The 26,179-nt window shown below is 48.0% G+C and overlaps 1 protein-coding gene across 2 annotated transcripts in view; it reads left to right on the top strand.

Moving 5' to 3' along the window:
• Window positions 1-1,340: 1,340 nt before the first annotated feature.
• ST3GAL5 (ST3 beta-galactoside alpha-2,3-sialyltransferase 5) overlaps window positions 1,341-26,179 on the top strand; it is a gene marked incomplete at both ends in the record, with an annotated part of 46,244 nt that continues 21,405 nt past the window's right edge. The window contains 2 exons of one of the 2 annotated variants that reach the window (XM_082851503.1): window positions 1,341-1,431; window positions 24,610-24,733. In XM_082851503.1, coding sequence (XP_082707629.1) covers window positions 1,341-1,431; window positions 24,610-24,733 — 215 coding nt within the window. Of the gene's footprint in view, window positions 1,432-24,197; window positions 24,734-26,179 lie in introns of those variants that run through there. The other variant, XM_082851504.1, reaches the window with a different exon arrangement.

Below are 26,179 nucleotides of genomic sequence, written 5' to 3'. Positions count from 1 at the left end.
TCCTAGTGACAGCTTTTCCTCCAACATTTTCAAAATGCTCATGTGTCTTCAAATTAAAATAATCCAGAAACATTTTTACTACAAAATCCCTTTGAAAGGTGTGAAGGCAGAGTCCTTCCACCCCTTCATCTCCGAGATTTCCCTTCTGATTTTGTTACCCAGATACCACAATTTTTCCCCCCCCAGCACCCCTGCCCCCACCCAGGGAAGAACACAGACAGCTCCAAAGAGAGTCTGGAGCTATACAAACCGTGTGCAAGCTGTTGAACAAAAAGAGTGGCAGGACTCTCGGTGCACGCAAATATATTTTGCTCCTTGTCTAGGATCTTCTTTTTCAAACGGGAACTGGAACCGGTATCACAGGCACACGACTGCGATGCTCTGTGCTCACCAACCCGAAAGGAAATTATGAGAGCAGATCAACTTCACTGACTTTACTGAAGAGTCAACAAGTCCTACGGCACAGCAATGTACCAGGCGCATTATACACACCTGCCTGTGTTAAAGAAATAACATATCCGTGCTTTCAAGTCCTCTTAATTCCTGAATTTGGGGATTCACTAATATTCACACTTTTAAAAATTGTATGACACTTCCGCTCCAGAATCGAGGGGGACTCCGGAGTTATGGAAATGGGCGCTCCAAGCACAGGTTCTGATCCTGGCTCTGCCACTAAATGCCCTAATGATTTAGGGTGACTCACTTCTGCTCTCTGGGTCTTAATTACCCATCTGTGAAACTAGTGCTCCCTCGATTTTTTCTGATACGTGGAACAACAGAAAGCTGTTCGGCAAATGCCCAGACACACTCAGGCTGCTCTCATTGTGTCGAGGGCTCCAGGAACTCCAAACCAGCATTGCCTGCGGGTCCGTCCTAGAGAATAAAGCACGTGACTACATAAAGCCCCTTCATTCAGCGGCTCCGCATCTACGAGTCCTCTGTGCAGTAAAAGCCTATAACCAGCCTATAAACACCTTTTGTTCCTTCGCCATCTAACCGCACGCAGAGATCCAGAGGGCGATGGGTGCCCGGGACCCTCACCCGGGCCAGCACACAGCCAAGCGCGTTTCCAGCTACGGGCGTCTGGCTGGGGGTGGCCAGTTCCCCTAACCCCGCAGGGTGGAGGATTGAGCATCGGTGGAGCAGGTCAGCCTCTGGGGCCCTCGCGCGCTCCGATTGGTTCTCGTGTCCTCGTGACTCCAGGCCCCGCCCCACGCCCCTCCTCCGCATCTGAGCTGGGGAGCGGGCGGTCCGGGACTGAATGGGCGCTAGCGCGGCGCAGGGGGCGGGCCGGGGTGCCGGGCCCAGGACTGGTGGCAGGCCGGCGCCCGCTCCCTAATATGCGGACGAAGGCGGAGGGCGGCGCGGAGCGGCGTCCCCTACAGCCGCGGACCAAGGCGGCGGTGGCGGCGGCGGCACCTGCCGGTCGAGGTACGTGGCGCAGCCCCCTCCTCTGCGTAGCGGGGCCCGCGGGCAGGGGGCGGCGGCTCAGATCCGTCCCTGCCCCCGCGTGGCTGGGCCCGGAGACTCCGCCCAAACCCCCGCGGGCAGCGCCCAGGGCACGGTTCCCCAAAACGCGCCTGGCGGGGGCGCAGGCTGGGAGTCGTGGCCTCGCGCGGAGTGGACCGGCGGGGGGCGCCGCGGCCCGCGCAAGTGTGGACGCGGTGGAGGCGGAGGGGTGAACGACCGGGACGTGGGGTCCAGGCGCGGTGTCCCTTTCCCCTCAGTCTTTCACATCGACTTGGGGTTTAATTCATTGCTGGAAGCTTCCGAGCCCAGGAGAGCAGAGTTGACTCATTTCCCCGGGACAGAATTGGGGGACCCTATGACTAGCAGCTCCGGAAACTGAGCGTGCGGTGTCTGCAGGTAGAAATTCGCCAGTGATCTTCCCTGCTTCCTCAATGCGGCCAGCCCTGCGGAAGAGACACGTTTTGGTGACCTTTGGTTTCTCCTGAATTGTAAGCAATGGCATTCATATGAGCCTTTAGTGTGTAAGTAATGCAAGATTTTCGGGGAGCATCTTCGAATAGGAAGAGGCGAGGGGTCCTGCCCAACCCCACATCAGGTGGGTGACCTTGGCGGACACTGATCCCCCTGTAGGACTCCATCTCCTGATCTGTACTGGGAGGTTTGACCTGCTGATGGCCAAGGCCCCTTTCAGGCCCCTGGTTCTGTGGTTCTGACTGCAAAATGTGTTGACCAATGAAGAGGGTCCTGCAGAATCATTAGCTGACTTGAAAGACAAATTTATGTCCTCATGTCTTAATTCATGTTTATGACGTTGCTTCATTAGGTATTGTTCATTTAAAAGGGAAAATGGTTTTACCTGCTACCCTTCATCTGGCACCCTCGGGTTGCCTGCTCATTAGGCCACGCACCATGCTGGGTGTTGGGATTACAAAGAGAAAGGAGACGCATCTCCTGCCCTCTGGTGTTAAGCGGAGCCCTTCTCTTGGTAATCCTCTTCCACAGAAGAGTGCGCTATCCTGAACCTGGAAGAGGAATCCTGTCTGTTGAGTGAAGGGGCACAAACTCAAAACTGTCAGGATGGGTTGTGGTTTCACTCACATAATCCTGAAAGCTTGATGGTTTAGAAGAATGTCTTAATAAATTTCTAGTCGTAGAGCCAGGGGATCACCTAAATTCCAGTCAGTGCTGGGACAAGGAGAGACTAATGTGAACTGGCAGAGCCCTGTGACTGGAATGTCGTTAGCCTTTTCATGTGTCTGTCCGTTGTCTGAGTGCCGCTGTTTCTGTAAGATAAAATGAACCTTGGTTACGATTAGTAGCTGTGTCTTCCTCTAGGCGAGAAAAGAAATGGGTGAGGTGGGAAGGCACGAAGGTGTTTGTAGAAGACGGAGAGGGCCAACAGGCAGAAATTCTAAAAATGCACATTTATGACTACCTATTTTGAAAACGCTTATAGTTTTGGCACAGACTGCCAAATTGTTTCATATTACCACAATAGATTAGTATTGAATTTTTTTAATTTAATTTTTATTGGAGTATAGTTGATGTACAATGTTGTGTTAATTTCTGCTGTACAGCAAAGTGTATCAGTTATACATGTACATATATCCACACTTTTTTAGATTCTTTTCCCATATAGGTCATTACAGAGTACTGAGTAGAGTTCACTGTGCTATACAGTAGGTCCCTATTAGTTATCTGTTGTATATACGGTAGCGTGTATATGTCAATCCCAATCTCCCAGTTTATCCCTCCCCCCACCCACCTTAGTAACCATAAGTTTCTTTTCTACATCTGTGACTCTATTTCTGTTTTGTAAATAAGTTCATTTGTACCATTTTTTTAGATTCCACATATAAGTGATATTATATGATATTTGTCTGACTTCACTTAGTATGACAATCTCTAGGTCTACCCATGTTGCTGCAAATGGCATTATTTCGTTCTTTTTTATGGCTGAGTAGTAGTATTGAATTTTAAGACTATATTCAAGACAGGATAAGAACAAACCCTTTGTTCTTTGATGTGCCTCCTTCAGTCCTTCCCTGTTTTCCCTGCTGGTCTGTTTGGCAGGAGTTTATCTAGCAGGTTGGCTCTTGGGAGGTGAATGGGACAGTAAAAAAGGTTCTGGGTCCTCTGTGTGAGTCATCCAGGTGCTGAGGGCGGAAGGGCTAGTCTTGGAAGAGGGTCAAACCTCACTTTCCACACCTTGCTAGTTCCTGAGAAGCGATTTAATCTGAACTGCCTGTGGAGACACTCCCCGAGAGCATGCTCTATGTTTTTGGTCTAGCTGAGAAGCCTTGGCAGAATTAAAGCGACTGGGAGTATACACACATTAATGATGGAACGAACTTCCCTAACTGCTGAGGAAGGAGAAGCAAGGGCTGGATCTGTATGAGGGGTATAAGTTAGCAAAGGCATCCAGAAGTGGGTGAATCAATGGCCTAGTGTGGGAGGGAGCCATGACTGCATGACTGTGGTTGGTGACACGCAGGCTGTCCGGGGAGAGAGACCCAGCTTGAGCACACGTGCAGAGGGGGAGTGAGGAAGAGGGATAGGGGAGCGGGAGAAAAACGAGGTTGGAGGGCTACAAGGACGCTACCAGGCTTTCCTTACCTGGACAGCTTTTTCTTTGTTTTTCTATGTAGAGCATACATACTAGGAAAGTAGGCACAAGTATACTACTGTTCAACAGATTTTCCAAACTCAGCAAGACATTTTTGTTCCCCCTTTAGAGTGTGGAAGGATATCCAGGATTAAGTTACTGGATGGTTCATCAACTCCTTATACCCATGAATTCTTCCCCTTTTCCAGTTTTAAATATCTGGAATTAATAGTTCAGAATCAGGTGGTATGATTTGATTAATTTAAACAGGGAAAAAGTGATACAAATAACAAATTTGTTTTGATGGAATAGTAGGTTGTGTTTTGAACATGAAGTCTGCCTTTAAGACTAGGTGGCATTTTCATAATTAAAGGCTTATATGTATTGAGTTCATCAACTCCTTTCTGCTTTTCACAGGCGTCTTGTTCTCATTTCCAATCTAGACTTCAGCAGCAAGAGAGGAGAACAGAGTTGTACTTTTACAGGGCTGCCAGTACTCTCCTCTCTTTGCTTGTCATTTTCTGCAGTCAAGTCCGTAGTCGTCCAGGATTTGGTAGCTGGTTTCCTTGCTTATTCTTCCTCTGGACCAGCTCTGTCCAACGGAAATATAACCCAAGCCATGTATATAATTAAAATTTTTCTAGTAGCTACATTTAAAAAATTAAAAGGAAACCGGTGGATCAAAGTTTCAGTTTCCCAGGAAGATAAAAAAAACCTTCTAACTCTTATGCTTATTCTTCTAACCTAATGACACAGCTTCAAACTGTATAAAGTAAAAAGTGACAGAATGACAGAAAAAGTTGACAAACCTGCCGTAATAGTGAGAGATTTTAGCATATCTCTTTCCGTAATTGATAGAACAAGCTTACTAAAAACCAGTAAGGGATTTTTTTTTTCCAATAAGGGATTGATTCAACAAGCAACACAATTAATAAGCTTGATCAAACTGATTAAATAGAAAACATAGTTCCAGCAAGTGAAGATTATACGTTTACAAAAATCGAACATGTACCAGGTCATAAAGTAAGTCCTAACATTTAAAATAATCGGTATCGTATTGACCAAGTTCTCTGAACACAGTGAAACTAAATTATGTATCAATTTAAGAATATAATTTTAAAAATTAAAAATTTTGAATTTGAAAGATAAAGAAGTAATAACAATGAAAATATATAAATCAAAACTTGTAGAATGGGGCTTCCCTGGTGGCACAGTGGTTGAGAGTCCGCCTGCCGATGCAGGGGTCACGGGTTCGTGCCCTGGTCCGGGAGGATCCCACATGCCGCGGAGCGGCTGGGCCCGTGGGCCATGGCCGCTGAGCCTGCGCATCTGGAGCCTGTGCTCCGCAGCGAGAGAGGCCACAACAGTGAGAGGCCCGCTTACCGCAAAAAAAAAAAAAAAAAAGCTTGTAGAATGAATTGTACACGTAAGGCTTGTGGGATGCAACTAAATCAGTATTTAAAGAGAAATACACAGTCTTAATTACTCATATTAGCAAGAAAATAGTCAAAAACTAATGAGCTAGTCAGCTAAATTAGGAAGAAGTTAGGAACACAGCAATTAAAATAAATCCAAGGAGTTAGAAGGAAGGAATTTAAAAAACAAAGGTGACTTAATTTTAATAATATATTTTAGTTAACCCAATATGTATAATATATTATGAAATCAATATAAAAATTGTTATTGAGCTATTTTACATTCTTCTGGTCAAACTAAGTCTTCAAAGCCTTGTGTGTATCTTATACTTTTATTAGAGCACATCTCAATTTGGTCTGGCCATGTCTGAATTACTCCGCAGCCACATGTGACTATGGTGTCTTCGCCTCCTGTAAATGTTGAGGAGATCTGTGGTGATAAACAGGACAGTCAGAGCTGACAGTGGTGGGGTTCAGTTATCTGCCAAGTGAATCGAGGGTCATGGGAATCTAAGAGTGTTTTGTGGTTGGCAGAGGGTGGCTCTTTTTGAAAATCTTATAAGCACCCCCCCCCAACAAACCCACGTGCTACAAAACATAGGACAGAAATAAAGATAAATGCTCTACTGACAGACTTTGTCCTTACCTGGACAAAGGACAGGTAAAAGGACATATATATATGTCCTTACATATATATATGTTCTTTTAATTTTCACAAAAGCCATATGAGTTTGGTACCATTATTATCCCCATTTTACAGATGAGGATATTGAGGCTCAGGGAGGTTAAGAAACTAAGAAACTCTAGGGGACAGAGCCGGGATCCAGACTCAGGCAGTCTGGCCTGGAGCGGGTAGATGAGGCAAATGCATCCCTGTCTTTGCAGTGTATAGGACATTCCTACCCCACCCCTCAGAAGGGCTCCTAAGAGGATGATCTGAGGTGGCTGAGGCAGCTCTGTTCCCTGGTCCAGGTTCCTGCGTTTGCAGGCACAGCGTTGTCACTCTGCTGGGTCTCCACGACAGCCTCCTCACTGGTCCTGCCTCACAAAAGGACTTCCCCATCTCCAGTCCTGCCTCAAGAGAGGTCTCTCCAAACTCCAATTCCAGTTCAAATCCACACCCCAACCCCCAGTTGCTTCTTTTATCTTAGGATAAAATTCCAACCCACCATGGCATGACCTGCTTCCTTTCCCAGCCTCTGGGTACGTTGTTCCCTCTGGGGCTAGACCTTCGGAAACTCCCCTCAGTGCCTACTGTCCCTGCTCAGGCGGCACCTGTCTCCCCACCCCCAGCAAGTCCTACCCGTTCTTTTCCTGGGGTGGGGTGAGCCTTTTCTACGCCCCTCCCAAACACACACATACACATGTCCTCCAAATGTAAAATACCTCCTAACACTGCCCTCATGTCCAATGTAGAGTGAGTTAAAAAGAAAAATGAGGAAAATAATTGCATTGGTGTTAGATCTACTTGTCTGATTTTGAAAATGAGATGGGAGCCTTTAGAAGAGGCTGTTTCTGTGTTGCTTCTTGCTCTACCCCCAGGCACGCACTCCCTGCCTGTTTAGAAACGGGGTTACGTGAAGGACAGCATGCCTGTTCGGGAGCTTGCCCAAGTGCTGGTTTCCCAAATTTTTGGAGCAGAGAGTAAAAGGGACATGTGATGGGGGTGTGAAAGGCAACTGTATGTTTTAGCCATGCCTCTTACAGACCTAAATACATGTTGTCAGTGTTAGGAACTCAAACATGCTTAACTTATTCTGGGCTTAAAGCGACCCAAACAAAACTTTCCTTTGTCTCCTGTGTTTGCTCCCTCTCTTTCAAGTCTCTCAACTGCCAGGGCCTGTCGGCCTCCAGGTTGTTCCCTGTCGCTGTCCCTCCAGTTCCTTTTCTGGGGTCATTACCACTTTCTGGTAATGGATTTGGGGTTTTACATGACCAGTATGGTTCTTCTGTTCCAGTAGAACAAAGAGGGTTATTGAATACAGCCAGCCCTCCGTATCAACCAACCGTGGCTCAGAAATACTCAAAACGGAAACTTTCTTGAAAGTTCCGAAAAACAACGCTTGAGTTTGCCGCATAGTGTCAGCTACATACATAGCATTTACATTGTATTAGGTATTATAAGTAATCTAGAGATGATTTAAAGTATACGGGAGGGGGGCTTCCCCAGTGGCGCAGTGGTTGAGAGTCCGCCTGCCGATGCAGGGGACGCGGGTTCGTGCCCCGGTCCGGGAAGATCCCGCATGCCGCGGAGCGGCTGGGCCCGTGAGCCATGGCCGCTGAGCCTGCGCATCCGGAGCCTGTGCTCCGCAACGGGAGAGGCCACAACAGTGAGAGGCCCGCGTACCGCAAAAAAAAGAAAAATAAATAAAGTATACGGGAGGATGTGCATAGGTTATATGCAAATACCGCACCGTTTAACATAAGGGACTTGAGCTTCCATGGATATGGTATCCAAGGGGGGGTCCGGGAACCAATTCCCTCTGGATACTGAGGGACCACTGTACCGGATTAGTGCATCAACTGCCTATCGAATCCTCCACCTTCCCTTCCCCATTGACCAGCCAGCTGCTCCCTGAGGACTGTTGCTAAGGTCCTGTTTGGGGATGTCTCTTCATAATCCCAAACCTTAAGAAGCCATATCCTTACCCTTTCTTTTTGGGGTGGGATCTTGGTTATTTTAGAATTTGCACACTCACTTTTCCGTCATCTACCTGGTGTTTCCCTTTATGCTCCTGTTTGGGGGAAGGTCGCCAGTTTGGAGCTTGTTTCTCTTGGGTCCCAGAGTTGCTTTTGTTAACTGTTCATTCTACTGACTTTCACTTTCTCCTATTAAGTATTCTTTATTCAGCCTGACTCCTTGTATTTCCTTTAGATTAAGAGGGAAATCTCCCGTTAAAAAGGTAGCTTCTAGATTTGGCTTTATTTATGGCACTCATGAGGTTGCCACAGACGTGCTCTGCTGTAGCATATTCTGCTCGTCTAATTTGCTGTCACGTGGAGGCCCACCGCCAGAGAGCTGTTACGTAAGGTGTTTTGTTAGAGCTTGGTGGGGCCCAAGGGGGACAGGCAGTTCTCTGGGCAGTTTCCTCAGTTTATCCCAGTGTCCTGTCTTATTCCCTCTGGCCTCCTCCTCTTTGATGGGTGCCCACACCTCGGCCGGGAAATCATCTCAGCGGATGGTGGAATGGTGGCAGCTGGTGGAGCCTTCTTGCATACTTTGCTATTTTTTTCTTTTTTTTCTCCCGTTAGCGGCCTGAATTTGTTATGCAGGCCGGATCTCGGCTGGCTGGGTGCGACAAGAACAGCCCCTGCCAGCTCAGTCACCAAGTTCCGTGGCCTCTTCTTCCTCCAGCACTCTTGTCGGCCCCCATCTCGCCGTCCCTGCTCTGGCTCAGTTGCCCCATCACCCCTGGCTGTGGTGGTCACAGCAGCCCCTTGACCACTCCGTCCCGTCGCCTCCTACATCCCAGTGTGAGCTCTCCGCCCCCCTGCTTAAGAACCACTTAAGGCCGCCTCCTCCTCTGGGGCCAGTTGGGAGGGCCTGGTTCCTTCTTTGTCACATCTTCTGCCACTTTCCCCCAGGTCCCCTGTGACCTGGCCTGAGCAGCCCTCTCTGGGCATCTTGACATGTCCTTCCTTCCATCCAGAGTGCCTGCTCTCTCTTCTTTCTGTCTCTGAGGTCTTGCCTATCCCTCAAGGATCCATTTACACATCATGTCCTCAGGGAGGCTTCCTTGATTTCATCTGATGGAGCTAGTGGTCCCGTGGCCCGGGGCTCTCCAGGTTCCTCTGTTACTTGGCATTTTGAGTAGTTAACTATTTTTTGCTTTCCCTAGCTGGGTTTTTCATTTCAAGAGAAAGGCTGTGTCTTAGTTTTCTTTATATTCCCAGTGCTTGGTGTATGCTTATTAAATGTCTGTTTAAAGGATTATTAGGTGAACAAAGGAAATTATACAGCAGTACAGACCAGCCCTCCCCAGCTGGGGCTCTACAAGAGAATTAAGCCCTAATGCGCTAAGGTCACCATTGTATACTATGAATGAACTTCTCTCCTGTGCTTCTGGAGTGATTCTAGTTCTATACCATCCTTGGGAGAATTAAGAAAATAGACACTCAGGGACTTCCCCGGTGGTCTAGTGGTTAAGACTTCACCTTCCAGGGCAGTGGGTGAGGGTTTGATCCCTGGTCAGGGAGCTAGGATCCCACGTGTCTCGCAGCTGGAAAACCAAAACGTAAAACAGAAGTAATATTGTAACAAATTCAATGAAGACTTTAAAAATGGTCCACGTCCAAAAAAAAAAAAAAAACCTTAAAAGAAAATAGACACTCAAATCCTTTTCTGTAGGGCTTAATCTCCAGTGGACCCAGCCTGAAGAGGGCTAGTATAGGTAATATGATCCCAAACCTGATAAAATATACATACGCCAAGAGGAAAGGCAGATGGAATATAGACCAGAATGTTAGCAGTGGATATCACTGCACTGTAGTGTAACGACCGGTGTGTGATTTCAAAATGTTCTCTCTGAAGTTTCTAACTTTGCGATAACAGAATTGTTTTTTTTTTTTTAACGTTTCTTGAATAATCCAAATCGGAGTTCCTAGACCTGATTGTGCTTTAATATAAGGCAAGGGAGAGTTGGAGTTTTGTTTTTAAATATAGCTCCCTGTGCCATGCCACAGCGGACCAGAAATCACCGAGCTGACCCCTCAGCATTGCCCCTGGAGAACCAGGCCTCCACAGGAGGGTGGGTAGCTGTCAGCCCTCTGAACCTGGGTGTTGCCACTGGACACTTGTAAACGAATGGCTGTGTCCAGCAGGCATGACTCAACGTAAGAGAAAATAGCATAGTCATAGGCACTCATGGTATACTCTCCAAAGCAAATCTAGAGGTGTTTTCTTCTTAATAGCAAAGAGTGAACACACCTTGTGGTTATTTGAATTAAGTCTGGTAGAGGCGTCTCAGTGCTAATTCTTGCTCATCAGCTACTGCTTCAACCAGCCCTGGATTTTTTTCCTGAACTTTGACCTTGCTTGACCTCGCACAGAATTGTATCCTTATCCTGGGTGCTGAAACCAGTAGATTGGATGAGGAACAGGGTAATTACTTAGTCTCTAAGTATCTCCCATCAAGTTACTTATTAATTACAAAGGGAAAAGAGTAACTTGACAGTAGTTAAACTTGCCTTACACAGCTTTTTTTTTTTTTTTTTTTTGCGGTACGCGGGCCTCTCACTGTTGTGGCCTCTGCCATTGCGGAGCACAGGCTCTGGACGCACAGGCTCAGCAGCCATGGCTCAGGGGCCCAGCCGCTCCGCGGCATGTGGGATCTTCCCGGACCGGGGCACGAACCCGTGTCCCCTGCATCGGCAGGCGGGCTCTCAACCACTGCGCCACCAGGGAAGCCCGCTGCCTTACCCAACTTTGACCAATTGATTTAACATCACCAGTAATGGGACAAAGCAACATCAGGTGCCTCCTGACAAAATGCACCAAGACAGACGAGCACCACTGCTGTGATATTCCTGCCGGAAATGTGTAACTTGAATCATGAAGAAACGGACAAATCTCCACTGAGGGACATTCTACAAAACAGTTAGCCTGTACTTTTCAAAAAAGGCCAAAGTCATGAAAGATAAAGGAACTCTTTCAGATCAGAGGAGGCTAAAAAGATATGACAGCTGAATGCCACATGTGATCCTGTTTTTGCTCTGAGGCCATTATTGGGACTGCTAAAGAAATTTGTCTGAGGTCTTTAAATTAGAGAACAGTATTAAAGTAACAGTAATTTCCTGATTTTTATCATAATACCGCAGTTGTGTCTGGGAATGTCCTTGTTTTTAGGAAATACTAAAATATTTAGGGGTGAAAGTCATTGTGTCCTCAACTTACTTTCAAGTGGTTAAAAAAGTAGTATCGACTTCCCTGGCGGCACAGTGTTTGAGAGTCCGCCTGCCGATGCAGGGGACACGGGTTCGTGCCCCGGTCCGGGAAGATCCCACATGCCACGGAGCGGCTGGGCCCGTGAGCCATGGCCGCTGAGCCTGCGCGTCCGGAGCCTGTGCTCCGCAGCGGGAGAGGCCACAACAGTGAGAGGCCCATGTACCGCAAGAAAAAAAAAAAGTGGTATGTGCATCATATAATAGAATCACCAAGCAAATGTGGTAGAATGGTAACAAGTGGGTAGTCTGGGTGAGGGGAATTCTTTGTAGTTTTCTTGCAGTCTCTCTGTAAGTTTGAGATTATGTCCAAAAATAAAGTTTTTAAAACCCAGAAGCCTCCAGATCATGGTGTTGCGGCCAGTGTGGCATCAGAGGCCAGCACTGTCAGTGGCTGCCCTTTCCAGGGTTGCTACTGAATCATTTGCAGCAACACTGAGCTCTCCAGAATTGGTTTTGTAGAATACAGGATAGAGACCACTCAGTGTGGTTTCACCTGACAGGAAGGTTCTTTCTCCAACTTCCTGTTGATGTCGCCACCACTGTTGTCCCAGAAGGCGTCGCTCCTGCTGCATCCCCAGGTATCTGGTCAACCAACTCCAATGCACACATTTGCCTGGTTGAGAATAGACCTCCAGCTGTCCTGCGAAAGAGGCTTCCCAGGCAGAGTGTAACTTCATTAGCACCCAACCTGCTTCTTACATGTTAGCAGACATCCTCAGAGAGGTGACTTGGCCACCGTGAAACAGGCAACAGCTAAACAGTTAAGTATTTTCTCCCTCTTTTCTTGAAAAACAAAACAGATCCAGTCTCTCTTTTATTTCTATTGGATTTTTCCTCAGCTTTATTGAGATATAATTGACATATAACATTGTATGAATTTAAGTTGTACAACATGTTGACTTGATACACTTGTGTGTTGCCAAATGATTACCACCATAGCCTTGGCTAAAACATCCATTACTGCACATAGTTTTTTTTTTTTTTTTTTTTTTGTGGTGAGAACATTTAAGATCTATTCTCTTAGCAACTTTCAAGTATGCAAATACAGTATTATTAACTATAATCACCATGCTGTGCATTAGATCCCCAGAACTTATTCTTATAACTGGGCACTGACACCTCCCCATTTCTCCCACCCACCCCCCCGGCCCCTGTTAACTACCACTCTACTCTGTTACTACGAGTTATGCTTTTTTAGATTCCACATACAAGTGTTGTTCCAGTTGCTCTTTTATTTCCTTGGTGGTGAGTGGGACAATCATTTATCTCCCTTCCTCACCCTTCCTCACCATACACACGCAGTGATTCTTGTTTGAAAAAGGATTCCTGTCCCTGTTCTCTGTATGCCAGGTGTGCCCTGGAGACTGTACAAATAACCAATGATTGTGATATCTGGACGCATAGAAGGATCTGGTCTTCACATCTGCCTCCTGTTAGGATCTTGCTGAGTTTGGGTTAGCTTTTCTGTGGGGATCTGAGTCCAGGCTGCTGACCAGTGCATTCATTTATTCATTGGTTCATTCGTTCAAGTATTTAAGTGCCTTTTACATGCTAGGCACTGTTTTAGGTTCTGAGGTTACAGCAGTGAACAACATTGACAGTCTAGGAATCTTATGTTTTAGGGGGGAGAGCAGACAGTAGGCAAATACGTACGGGTCGTAATGAGTGTATGAGGTAAAGTAAAGCAGGAAAGTGAATCACAGGGCTTAGGGTGAGAATGCAGTGCTACAGAGGGTGATCAAGGAGGCGACTTTATTTATTTATTTTGCGGTACGCGGGCCTCTCGCTGTTGTGGCCTCTCCCGTCGCGGAGCACAGGCTCCGGACGCGCAGGCTCAGCAGCCATGACTCACGGGCCCAGCCGCTCCGCGGCATGAGGGATCCTCCCGGACTGGGACACGAAGCCGTGTCCCTGCATCGGCAGGTGGACTCTCAACCACTGCGCCACCAGGGAAGCCCAAGGAGGCGACTTTTGAATAAAAACCAGGATAAAAATGGTGCGGGAGGGAGCCTTCTGGAAGAGGGGCAGAGGGAACCACCAGTGAAGACCCTGAAGTGGAAGTGGGGATGGCCTCCCCACCCCCTGAGGAACAGCAGGAGGCCTGCTAGGCTGAAGCAGAGAGAAGAGGCGAGTGAGGAGAGTGCGGGGACGGGGAGAGGGCTCCAGATTTGACACTGCAACAGTCGATGTCCTGTTAATATCTTTTGTCACTTCAGTAAAACCTTGGAGAAATACCATCTGCAGTTGCCGGGCATGTTCTCATTTTGGAAAATGTTTACGTACTGTGAGGGCTCAGTTAATTGCCTTGAACAATTTTAAACATATAAAAAGCAGGCGATTGAATGATAGTCATCATGTATTCTCCGCATTGGAGCTATACCAGTTGATTAGAAGTAGATTAAAAAGCATACCTCAGAATCATCTTGCAGTTGCTTGCATCTTGGTAGGTGGTCAAAATTAGTAGAGTGTAGACTACATATTCGAAGAGCAACACTTTTATTTGCTTTCTCAGAAGACAGGTCCTCATAATTTTGTGCAGTTTGCAGGAGGATCTGAAAATCTTTAGGCTCAAATCTGTTGTTAATCGCAGCTGTGAGAAGCTTGCTGGAGAGCAAGGGCTCCTAAAGGGCCATACCCACAGAACTCGGGGGAACTTGCTTAAAATGCACATCTGGTGTCCTCACCTGGTCCTGCCAGGTGGGAAATTCTGGGGATGAGGTCTGGGAACCTGCATACGTTACAGCAGCAAGTGGTTCTTGTGCGTGGTCAGGTTGGAGAACCGCAGGCTGAGACGGGTGGAGGCATTGATCAATTAAATTGAACAAATATTAGAAGCTTTGGGGAGATGTCTGAGCGTGATCTCAGCATCAGTGCTCTCACCAGCACTTTTGTTGTGGTTTTGACATCATGGGTGAAATCTCACATTCCTAAAATAGAAATGAGACACTGCCTGCCCAGCAGAAATAGGAAGGTCCCATATAGCAGAGGTTTGCACCCTTTGCCGGTGGGCATGGACTGAGATGGTTAAGGTGATCTGCTTGAGTTGCATGGATCCAGGAGTGAAAGCGGTCCTTCCTCCCCCATGCACACCTGTGAACCCGCCTCAGCAGGCTGGTGTGTGAATGCAGGGCTGTGCCTGCCCGTTGGTTCCTGTTCCATTGTACACATGAGAACACGACCACGTATCTTGCTGAATCAGGATTTTGTGAGCTTATGCAACCCAAACCAAATCTAGAAAAAGAATGGATACTGAAGGTCAAGTAACATCAATTTGCAGCCCACAGTCTTTGATTTTCAGTTTTTGCATTGTTTAATTACCTGCAATCCTTTAAAAAATACAGCAGAATTGAGATTTTAATATATATAGTGCCTTTATCCCAATGGGTAAAGTCAGGGGCGATTTTGCCCTCCAGGGGATGTTTGGCAAGGTCAGAAGACATTTTTGGTTATCACAACTGGGAGAGAGGGCAAGGACCAGAGATGCTAGCAGCATCTAGTGGGTGGAGGCTAGGGATGCTGTGAAACATCCCACAATGCACAAGACAGCCTCTCTGCCTCCTACAACGAAGAATTACCCAGCCCCAAATGTCAGTAGTGCCGAGGCAGAGAAACCCTGCAAGCGATCAGCTCCATGCCTCTTATCTGTGTTATATGTTAGGATTCTAAGCGAGTGTTCCTGTTTGAAACACAAAAAGAGTTCCACGGCTGAAACTGGTTTGAAATTAGCCACCTAGATTATATGAGGATGCCTGTCAGCTTGGTTGGACAGGGAGCACAGGTCACCAAGACTCTGTGAGCCCCAGGTAAGGCCCTGGCTGGTGTGCTTTTGAACTTTTCCAACGAGACCATCTTCCCCCCCCCCCGCCACTTCTCCTTCCTGTTGGCTGGGGGCAGAAGAAAGTTTAGTTTAGAACTTCACTCTGACCCACTGCTTCCCAGCTTCTGGGCCCTAGCCCCGTGGCTTTTGTGATAGTACCTGTGGGTGGGCTTTGGGGAGGCCACCGTGCCTGTGTCTGCGCTGGATGTCAGGCACCACACTTGTGAACAGCCTCCTTTCCTGAAGCCCTCCCCACGCCGTTGGAGTTACGTTCCTGTTGTCATTTCCCTGGACCTCGGGTTTCCAGAAAACGGGGACTGAATCCATTTCATCTTGGCATTCCCACAGAGCGTGTTGGAGGAACTGATGAAATTAGAAGTCACCCTTTTTTCTGTGTACAGTGGGGGCACCCATATTACTTTTTTAGGTTAAAGCGATCCAGAATGCATTTTGTTTTAGGAACTGTTGTGCTCCTTTCTTAAATAGTTGAATTTCCGGAGTGTTATGGAACCCAGGCTTGGAACTGTCACAGCAGAGTCACAGATTTTACTTAAGGTTTCCTTTTCTGATTTCCAGCAGCACCTCCTGTGCTTCTTCCTTACCTCTCCAACCCCTAGAAGGCTCTGCCTTTTGTTCTTCCCCTTGGAGATCTAATCTCTTTAGAACAGCCTTAATTGTTCCTTTATCTAAACAGCCCCAGGCCCTTATCTCGGCTGTGGCTGGCCCTACTGCTGATTTAGAGATTCCCTCTCTCCTCCTTCATTACTGGCAGAATCCTAATTTTGTGTGGAAGCAGCTTGCCCAATTTGTGAAAAGCTCCTGGCCAACTTTGCGGCTGGGGGTAGTCACGTGACGCAGTTCTGGCTAACAAGATAGAATTGGAAGCCCGTCAGGGATTTCCGGGGAAGTTTTTCCTTTCCTGATGGGGGTGCCTCCCCTTCCTCTCTGGCTCATCCCTCTTCTCCTTCCTGCTTGGAGTTTGGAGCAGAGGCTGGTGGGAGCCAGGGACAGGGACAGCTTTGCAGAGCCACTGCGCCTGTTCTGTAAGAAAAACACACGCCTGGGGAATTCCCTGGCAGTCTAGTGGTTAGGACTTCAAACATCCACTGCAGGGGGTACGGGTTTGATCCCTGGTTGGGGAACTAAGATCCCGCATGCCTCGCGGCATGGCCAAAAGAAAGAAAGAAAGAAAAAAAGACACCCCCAGTTGGCTGAAAGCCTCGGCTGGTGCCCAGGTTTCTGTTTCGTGCGACCAAGTGCACCCCTGACTGATACTCCAGCTTAGATCCCTCCCCAGGGCTCCAAGCTGGCATTTATCAGCCTAATGGCCCACTGGCACTGGGGACTCCGCAAGGGCACACGTCCTCCTTGTGACCTCCCTGACACTTGAGTTCTCCTCCCGCCCGCCTGCTTGCCACATCTGACCTGCCTCAAGCCCTGTCTCTTCTGCAGCTGGAAGCCCTTCCTGCCCGCCTGGCCACAGCATGGGGGCTGGGGCACAGGGTCTGCTGCTGAGACCAGTCCCGTCTCTGGCTCTCCCCCTCCACCCCGTCCCTGCTGCCTCCCCGGCGACTCTCTTCCACATCTCATGACCCCCCTGAATAAAATCTTCAAGGGCTTCTCATGATCGTCCGTGACCTTCTGCCATCACCCATATGTTGACCCTGCTGACCCAATGACCTGTCTTAGGTCAGGTTCCCTAGAAGCAGAGCCTGGAACAGGAATTGTGGTCTCAGCTGCTCCCCCAGGGAGCTCTGGAGCTTGAATTGCTCTCCAGGGTAATCCCAGGCCTTTTGTCCCCCTGTCAATCAATCGTTGGCTGGGGACAGAGGACAGATCCTCAGAGAAGGGGGCAGCGGTGTGCTGTCAGCAGTCAACACTCACAGCCGAGATGTGGCACCAGCCCTGGGGTGTCCAACGAGACCACAGTATTGCCCTTAACGCCTGCCTGCGCCCACACCCCAGGCCATACTTTCGCAGCTGTACCTGGTCACTCGCTCTCCAGACTCCCCAGGCCTCTGCTCTGCTCGTTCCTTCTGCCCACGGGGTGGGTCTCCCCTCCTCACCCAGCCCCCTCTGCTCCTGCTGTAGCTGGGTGTGTTATCCTTGGCACTGGGAGGTGTTTAATCTCTGCGCATTCCAAAGCCGTCTCCCCCTGAGGCAGGCTTTCTGTCTTGTCTCCTGTCCTCCTTTATCAAGTACAGTTCTTCATCTAAAACATAAAATCCAAGCATGATTTCAGTGACTGTCTTCTCCACTTTCCCGTGGATGGCGTGTCACTTGTACCAGTAGAGGTTCACAGGAGAGAATCAGTCTCGGACCTGCCAAGAAAGGCTGGCTGGAGGGAGGGGCGTTCTGGGGAGTCCAGGCCGCATTTCCAGCTGCATCCTGGGCGTCTTTGTCGAGTTATTTATCATCTCAAGTTCTTCACATCATCATCACTAAACCACAAAAATTATTGCTTTCCATAACCGGGACCCAGGTTGATCTTTGCCTGCTTCTTTTTGGCGCTAGTCTTCATCATTTCTTTTTTTTTTTTTTTGCGGTACGTGGGCCTCTCACTGTTGTGGCCTCTCCCATCGCGGAGCACAGGCTCCGGACGCGCAGGCTCAGCGGCCACGGCTCACGGGCCCAGCCGCTCCGCGGCATGTGGGATCCTCCCGGACAGGGACATGAACCCACGTCCCCTGCATCGGCAGGCGGACTCTCAACCACTGCGCCACCAGGGAAGCCCCTTCATCATTTCTTGATCGATCTCTGTCCTCGTCCCATCCTCTTCCTCACCAGGATGGGCCTCAGGCTCCCTTTCCACCCGAGCGTCCAGTGTCGTGCCCCGCTGTCCCCGGACAGCCTAGGGTGAGGCTTCCTTCTCTCTTGCTGTGAAGTCCTTCTCAAGACACCTTCCACCTTGAAGGGCATATGCTCTTCCGGCTGCCGTGTTAATATCTAAGCTCTACCTGCTCATCTTCCCAGATTGTCCGCTCCAGCTGTGTCGGTTTATTTACTGCTTTGTCAGTTTCAGGTTTTTGTTAATAATCTGTGCTTTGGTGTGCCTTTATTATTAAAAAAATAAAGAACCAGAAAAACCTTCACATACAGGCATACCCACCTAATTCCAATATCTACCCTGCCTAAGTACCCCCAGGTGGAAGGGCGTGGACCTGGACACGGATAGATGTTGGTTGAAAATTTCAGCTCCCTACTTGTCTGTGTGTGACCTTCGGCAGGTTAAATGCAGATAGCAATTCAAAAAAGTAGGTGTTTGGGTTTTTTAAAGATTGATTGATGTGGCAGCATCGGGTCTTAGTTGCGGCACGTGGGATCTTTGTTGTGGCATGCGGGCTTCTCTAGTTGTGGTGCGAGGGCTCCAGAGCGGGTGGGTTCAGTAGTTGCGGCGTGCAGGCTTAGTTGCCCCGTGGCATGTGGGATCTTAGTTCCCTGACCAGGGATCGAACCTGCGTCCCCTGCATTGGAAGGTGGATTCTTAACCACTGGACCACCAGGGAAGTCCCCAAAGAAGGTGTTTTTCGGATTTAATGATATCGTGTGTAGGCTTATTCCTCCCAATAAATATTAATGTCCTACCCTCTCTTGCACCAGTAATTGGCTCTACAGTTAATCTGACAGTTTGTCATGTACTGCTTTGCAGCGTCTGTTGTATTCTTATCTTGGATGGTTAAGTCTTAATTTGAAAATGTTAGTGCCAGTTCTACAAGTGGACTGAAGGCCTGGACCTTGCCTTAGTATTTCTTCATCAGGGCCTTAATAAGAATGATTTCTTCATCAGGTGTACAGGCACTTGAGAAGCATCTGTGACAGTTTTACCTGTGAGTAGAAATATATAATTTTGAAAGCCAGGCCTTTTCTGCGTAGAAAGGGTTAGTGGAGGCTCTTACTCTGGCAGTCTGAATGAAAGGAGGGACACATCTATGAGCCTTGGGACCCTAGCACTTAGAAGGAGGTGGTAGGGGACGAGCTGCCCGTGAAGGAAATGGAGAAGCAGAGCCAGGAGAGTGCCACGGGACAGATGGTGATGGCTTGCCAACACACGTCCTGGGAGGAATGCCTGAAACCAGCATCACCTCTGAAACCTCATAAGAAGCTTGAGTATTTATTCAGTAAATACGTATTAGTTGCCTGTTGTGTGCCCCTTACCATCCTAGGCACTGGGAACTCAGTGGTGAGCAAAACAAAGACCCCTGCTTTCATGGAGTCTACATTCCGGTGGGGAAGACGAGAGATAAATGTACATTAAAAAGACAGAGATGATGTGTAACACGTCTCATGATGATAAGCGTTTTAATTGCACTTCTCATTGCAACCCGTCCTCCACCAAACAGCACATTAAAGACAAAAGCAATGAATGGACACAGTGCAGATGGTGCAGAGATGATCATGACTAGAAATACGTAAACCCCAGGTTCTCCGAGGGAGCATCTTAAGGCCACCCAGCCGTACGTCAACAGCACGTGTGTGAAGATGACTCTGCTTGGCCCTCCTTTTGTCGTGTTGAATCCATATGGTCCCTTCTAAATTGGAAGAAGACATTCCAACCCAAGTAGGAGGATTCACTGACTTCACGGGAAATCAAATTCTCCTGCCTTGAGTATGTGCACCCTAGAACATGATTATAGGTATATAGACATAATTTTTTACAGACCTGCTTTTTTCTTGCAGTATCTTTCTGTGCCAATAAATGTATGCACCGAATACCTTGAGTGCTTCTCAGACTTTAACGTTCGTATGAATCCTGTGATTCAGCAGATGGAGGGGGCAGTGCTGAGACTTTGCAAGTCTAACCTGCTCCCAGCTGATGCTGAGGCTGTGGTCACAGATTGCACTTCCTGTAGCAAAGGCTTTAACAACTGCAGAGTATTCTAAGTGGTTTGCACCATAATTTACCAACAAATTCTCCTGTTGCTCGACATGTTAGATGTTTCAGTAGAGTTTACACTTTACTCTTTGCTCTTAGAATTGCTGTTAACATTCAGTTTTCGTTTTAATCTTAAATATCATTGGGAAAGTACACTTGTGTGGGGGGGGAGTTTATCTTGTTTGATAACAGGCCATAGGCGAGTCATGCACATTCCATTCAATGTGGGATGTCTCTTAAGGGCCTGCTGTGTGCCAAGCCCTATCCTAGGTGTTAGGGTTACAAAGATGAGCAGAGCCCCGGCCCTGCGGCTCAGTCCTCCAGGTGCTTGCAGAAAGGTAGAGGAGACCCCAAATGTACACAGAACATTTCAGTTCATAAACAGAGATGGGGAAGTGCCCAGGGACAGTTATGGTGTTGACAATGATCTTCACAGAGAAGGAGAAGGGTTTAAGGGTGAAAGGAGACACTTCACCAGGCAGATCATTGGTGGGGGGATTCCCACCAGGATTCCAGACGGAGCGTGCATCTGTACAAAGGCACGGAGGCAACAGTGTGGCACATCCAGGCTTCTAACAGTACTTCTTTGTGGCTAAAGTGTAACAGACAAGGTGTCACCTGACGTCACAGCACCTGAGATGAGCTGGGAGCCAGTAAGCAGGTACACGGAAAGATGGCTTTGAAGGGACAAAACTGAGACAGGGGAGTCTGGGTAAGTGACCTCCACTAAGAGAATGTCCGTGGGCCCGGGAAGTTCAGGAAGGTGTGATCGAGAGGCCCTGGGGATTGATTGAGCCTGGGGTTGCCAGGGAGAAGTCTGGGGTCAACCTGCAGGTTTGGACTTAGATGACTGAGTAGATGGTACAGCTACCAAATGATGGGAGAAAAGAGTCTGCTTTGTGATTTTGTTTGAGGAGAAGATAGCAGGCAGGTCGTTAGCTAGACAGGTCTGAGCTGGGTGAGGGGCCTGCAGAGGGTGATGGATTTGGGGTCTGATCCCTTGAGGAGGTGAGTAAAAGGCAAGTGGTGAACCTTGTCGTGCATATACGTGAGCGAGGAGGAAATGGTGCTGAGGGTGGGAACCGGGACCCTGGGGTCCTGCACCGTGTGTAGGGGAGTTTACCGTTGCAGGGGTCGGGAGGGAAGCGTGGTTCTAAGGCACCCGGCGTGGTGCGCAGACCGAGTGAAGGAGCGGCTGGGCCGTCAGGGTGGGGAGGAGAGGCCGGTGAAGGAAGCTGGGCGTTTAGAAAGGGGCTGGGGAGAGAGAGACTGACCGGGACCTGACTGGGTGAGCGCAGGAGGGGCTTTGGGAGGACGCTGCCTCTCCAGAGATCCCCAGGAAGGGACATGGATACGATTGAAGACAGGCCCCTGATGGGGCTGGAGCGGAAACCTGTGGCCAGAAGTGAGAGTGCCTAAAGGATGCAGATGTCTTAAAGCCCTGTCAGATAGTTGTATAAAATGCCTGTCACTTCCTTCTCTGTGTAACAGTAGCAACAGCCAGCACTGAGGTAGTGCTTCTTATGTGCAACCACCATTCCCACATGAATCCTGGGAGGTAGGTAATATTGGACCCATTTTCCAGATGGGGAAACTGAGCTACAAGAGTTAGAGGCAGTCGCCCCAGACTTCTCAGGTGGCAGGTGGAGGAGCTGAGCCTAGGGGTCTCTCCTGAGACCCCCTCCAGTGTGATAGGAAAAACAAAACAAAAACACAACTGTCTTTTTCTTTTCTTTTGTATCTCTCTCTCTCTCTCTTTTTTTTTTTTTTTTTTTTTTTTTGAGCGTTTGAATGATGCGTGAGTGTGTCGTGTGGCAGTAGTGGTAAGAAGAGGAAGGAGTCCAGGACTGTAGACCCTCCTCTCACCTCCAGAACCTCTTCCTGTTTGGTTCCACTTTCCTAAAAGTAGCAGAAGAGAGTCATCTGATGTCCCAGTCCGTATCCAGCAGGAAACCAGAAACCATGGAGATATGAAAGGCTGCCCCCTCCCTTTGCCTTCCAGTTTTCCACGCAGACAGCACACAATCACAGTTCCTCAGGAAGCTGGGTGGCACAAGAGAGAGTCTGGGAATGCAGTTTGCAGGCTTGCGGCCTGAGTGGCAGAGCAGATGAGAAAGAGGGGCAGAGTAGAGCCCAGAGCCCACAGCGCCATCCAGCGCGCCAGCCGTGGGCAAGGGTGGGATCCCGGTTCCAATACCACCGTCTGCTTTGTTCTCGGGAGGTCCACGCGGGTATGAAGTGTCATTCTGGTCATAAAAACATGGGCATCATAGACTCTTCCTTTTTATAGATGGCCTGGTCATAGGCAGCCCCCTAGGACCCACCACTTGGCTGACTGTGCATCTAAGTAACCACGAAGTTGTGGTGATTGAAAACCTTCCAGGGTCTCAGTTGATCTCGCTTCTCCTTCAAGAATTCAGTAGATTCTTCAGCAGAGGTTTGCTAGTGAGGCCCTTGGCTCAGTTTTTTGAAACTACTCAAATGGAGTGATGCAAGTCTATGAAAATTCTTGTACTCTAGTGTTACACAGTTAAAATTGCAGTTGAGGGAGAGTGTTTACAGTAGCAAGAAATCAAATACTTGGATGTCAATTTGATAAAAGATTTTTTTTTCAAAGAAAATGGCACAGCACTAATGGGGGAAATGAAGTGAATAATGAGGTATAACTTTCTCCTGGCTTCAAGACTAAGTATAGTAAAGACATTATTTCTTGAATTAATATGTAAATATCATAACACAATCGGTGCCTGTATTAGCTGGGATTTAATTAACAGTTGCTTCAACAAGATGGAGGGTTATTTCTCCGTCCTGTAAGAGTCCAGAGGCAGGCAGTCTAAGGTGGATTGGCAGCTCTGTCCTTGGGCTGGTCCAGGGACCCGGGCCCCTTCTCTCTTGTTGCTCCTCCATCCCTTGGGTGACATGCTGCGTGGTCCAAACTGGCTCATCAAGTGTCAGTATTTCAGCCAGCAGGAAGGGGGATAAAGGAGAAAAGGGCGTATGCCAAGGAAAGCACCCTGAAAGTTCTCCGGGTCACTTTTGCTTGTATCCCATTGACTAGAACTTAGTCACAAGGCTGTACTTAGCTCCAAGGGTGGCTGAGAAATGTAGTCTTTTTTCTGGGAGGCCATGTGCCCAGCTAAAAATCCAGAGGAGAGAGGAAGGGGGAAACTGATATGAGGGGAGATGTTTTGATTTCTACTACAATACCCCTTGTAATATTGCTTAAAAATTGAAAATTTGAGAATAAAATTAATTCAAAAGAATAAGTAAGCAGGCATACAAGAGAACATAGGTATTTTTTAAAGAAAACCTCTTTTAAAGTTGCCATTAAAATTTTTTTAAACTGCTATGTTTTCTTTTTCTTTTTTTCTTAGTGTAACCCTTTTCCTCTCTTTTAATATACCACTTTCTTTTTAAACTTTTATTATCAAAAATTTCAAAAAGTTTTGAGAATTGTATAGTAAGCCCCATGTACCCATTGCCCAGATTCTACAGCAGTTTAAAGCTCAACTTGTGTCAGCTATTCCCACAAACACTTATCCCCTTCCTGGTTTTTTCTGAAGCAGATTTCATTTCTCCTGCTTCATCTGTAAATAGTTCCGTAAGTATCTCTAATAGTTAAAGACTCAACAAAAATTAGACTTTTAATTTGGGGATAGTTGTAGCGTCAAACACAGTTGTAAGAAATAACACAGATTACTCACTTTCCCCCCAATGGTAGCATCTTGCAAAACCGTAGAATAGCACAACTGGGACAGTGACAGGGGTACAGTCAAGATACAGAATATTTCCATCACCAAAAGGACCCCTCCTGTTGCCCTTCCATAGCCACTGCACCACCCCCTCCCTAACCCCTGACACCTAATCTGTTTACATTTCTGTAATTTTGTCATTTCAAGAATATTATATAAATGGAATCCTGCAACATGTAACCTTTTAGTATTGGCTCAGCATAATTGCCTCGAGATTCATCCAGTGGCGTGTATCAATCGGTCACTCATTTCTTTGGCTGAGTAGTATTTCGTGGTATGGCTATACCACATCAAAGCTCTTTAGGAGGGCTTCCCTGGTGGCGCAGTGGTTGAGAGTCCGCCTGCCGATGCAGGGGACGCGGGTTCGTGCCCCGGTCCGGGAAGATCCCACGTGCCGCGGAGCGGCTGGGCCCGTGGGCCATGGCTGCTGAGCCTGTGCGTCCGGAGCCTGTGCTCCGCAACGGGAGAGGCCACAACAGTGAGAGGCCCGCGTACCGCAAAAAAAAAAAAAAAAAAAAAAAAAAAAAAAAAAGCTCTTTAGGAAATTCCCTGGCGGTCCAGTGGTTAGGACTCAGCGCTTTCACTGCCAAGGGCCCAGGTTCAGTCCCTGGTCGGGGAACTAAGATCCCGCAAGCTGCGCAGAGAGGCCAAGAAAAAAAAAAAGCTCTTTAAAAGCATAATCTGCTGAACTCACTTTCCTCTTTCCCTTCTCCTGCCCTCTCCTCTCTTCACAGCAATGCCAAGCCAGTACAACCGTGTGAAGCTGAAAAGCAATTGCTCGCGGCCCTCCCTGCAATGGTACACCCGTGCTCAGAACAAGATGAGAAGACCCAGCTTGTTGTTAAAAGACATCCTCAAGTAAGCACGAGCCCTCAGGTTGCAAGACACCTCTGATTTGGGTCAACTGGGTAGAACTGGGGGAAAAATTCAGTGAGAACCCTGAAGATGGCTCTCATCCGCAGTCACCCTTGTTCAGGATCATTTAAAGGCACATCTGGGTTTCCCTGGTGGCGCAGTGGTTGAGAGTCCACCTGCCGATGCAGGGGACACGGGTTCGTGCCCCGGTCCGGGAAGATCCCACATGCCACGGAGCAGGTGGGCCCGTGAGCCATGGCCGCTGAGCCTGTGCGTCCGGAGCCTGTGCTCCGCAACGGGAGAGGCCACAACAGTGAGAGGCCCGCGTAACACACACACACAAAAAAAAGAAATAAGGCACATCTGAGTCAAGGCTCAGAGCACAGGTACTGTGGGCTCCTGCATCAGGCTGTGCTTTGAGGCAGCACAGCACCAGCCCGGGAGTCTCCAGGCTCCACAGCTTCCGGTGCACAGCCCTTCCAGCCGCTGCCTAGTGCAAGAGGGCTATCCCCTTTGCCTTTGCCATTTCCAGTGAATCTAAAAATACAGTTAATTAAAGTCCCCTACAGGCATTTGAATAACATTGAACATCAAACACTAAAAAGGATGAAAGGGGTACCAGCCAGGTCACCCGTACGTCCTAGTAAGAGATAGAATTGTTTTTTTGTTTTTTTAATATTTTATTGTATTTATTTATTTAATTTTGGCCACTCGGCAAGGCTTGTGGGATCTCAGTTCCCCGACCGAGGATTGAACCCAGGCCACTGCAGTGAAAGCACCCAATCCTAACCACTAGACCACCAGGGAACTCCCAAGATAGAATTGTTAAAGGAGGAACTTGTCCGTTTTACTTGGTACCAGCCAAACTAGGTGGTAAACTACCCTTTCTTTCATGGCGACAGGTAGAAATCCAACCCTGAAATCTAGCCTCCCATCTCATGTTACTAATTCGGGAGGTGTAGAAGAAGAAAGGTGGGAAAGGAAATGTATGTTAATAAACACTCAGATCATTTTCCATCTCCTTTTGTCATCAACCAGTAATTATCGAGGCCCCCATATGCCTGGCACCATGCTGGCCGCATGGGAGATAGACCTGGGCCCCGTGCTGCTTACAGTGTGGCCGAGACAGACTTGCAACCAGGAATTACAGAACAACGGAATCAGGGCTGTAGATTCTGGGCCTGCTTTTAACTTTTTCTTCCTTCCTTTTTTTTTTTCTTTTCTGGCCACACCGCACAGCTTGTGGGATCATAGTTCCCCGATCAGGGATTGAACCCGTGCTCCCTGCATCTAAAGCTCGGAGTTCTAACCATTGGACCGCCAGGGAATTCCCCCTTTTTTTTCTCTTATAATCAAAATAAGGGAATTATTAATGCACTGAATATAATACCTTTTCTGGGACTGGAGAAAAGAATAGGTCATATTGCATTCACAATATTCAAAAGATGT

The sequence above is a fragment of the Leucopleurus acutus genome (assembly GCF_964270905.1).
Source record: "Leucopleurus acutus genome assembly, chromosome: 12".
Classification (NCBI taxonomy): domain Eukaryota; kingdom Metazoa; phylum Chordata; class Mammalia; order Artiodactyla; family Delphinidae; genus Leucopleurus; species Leucopleurus acutus.
This window is presented reverse-complemented; position numbering and strand designations above follow the sequence as displayed.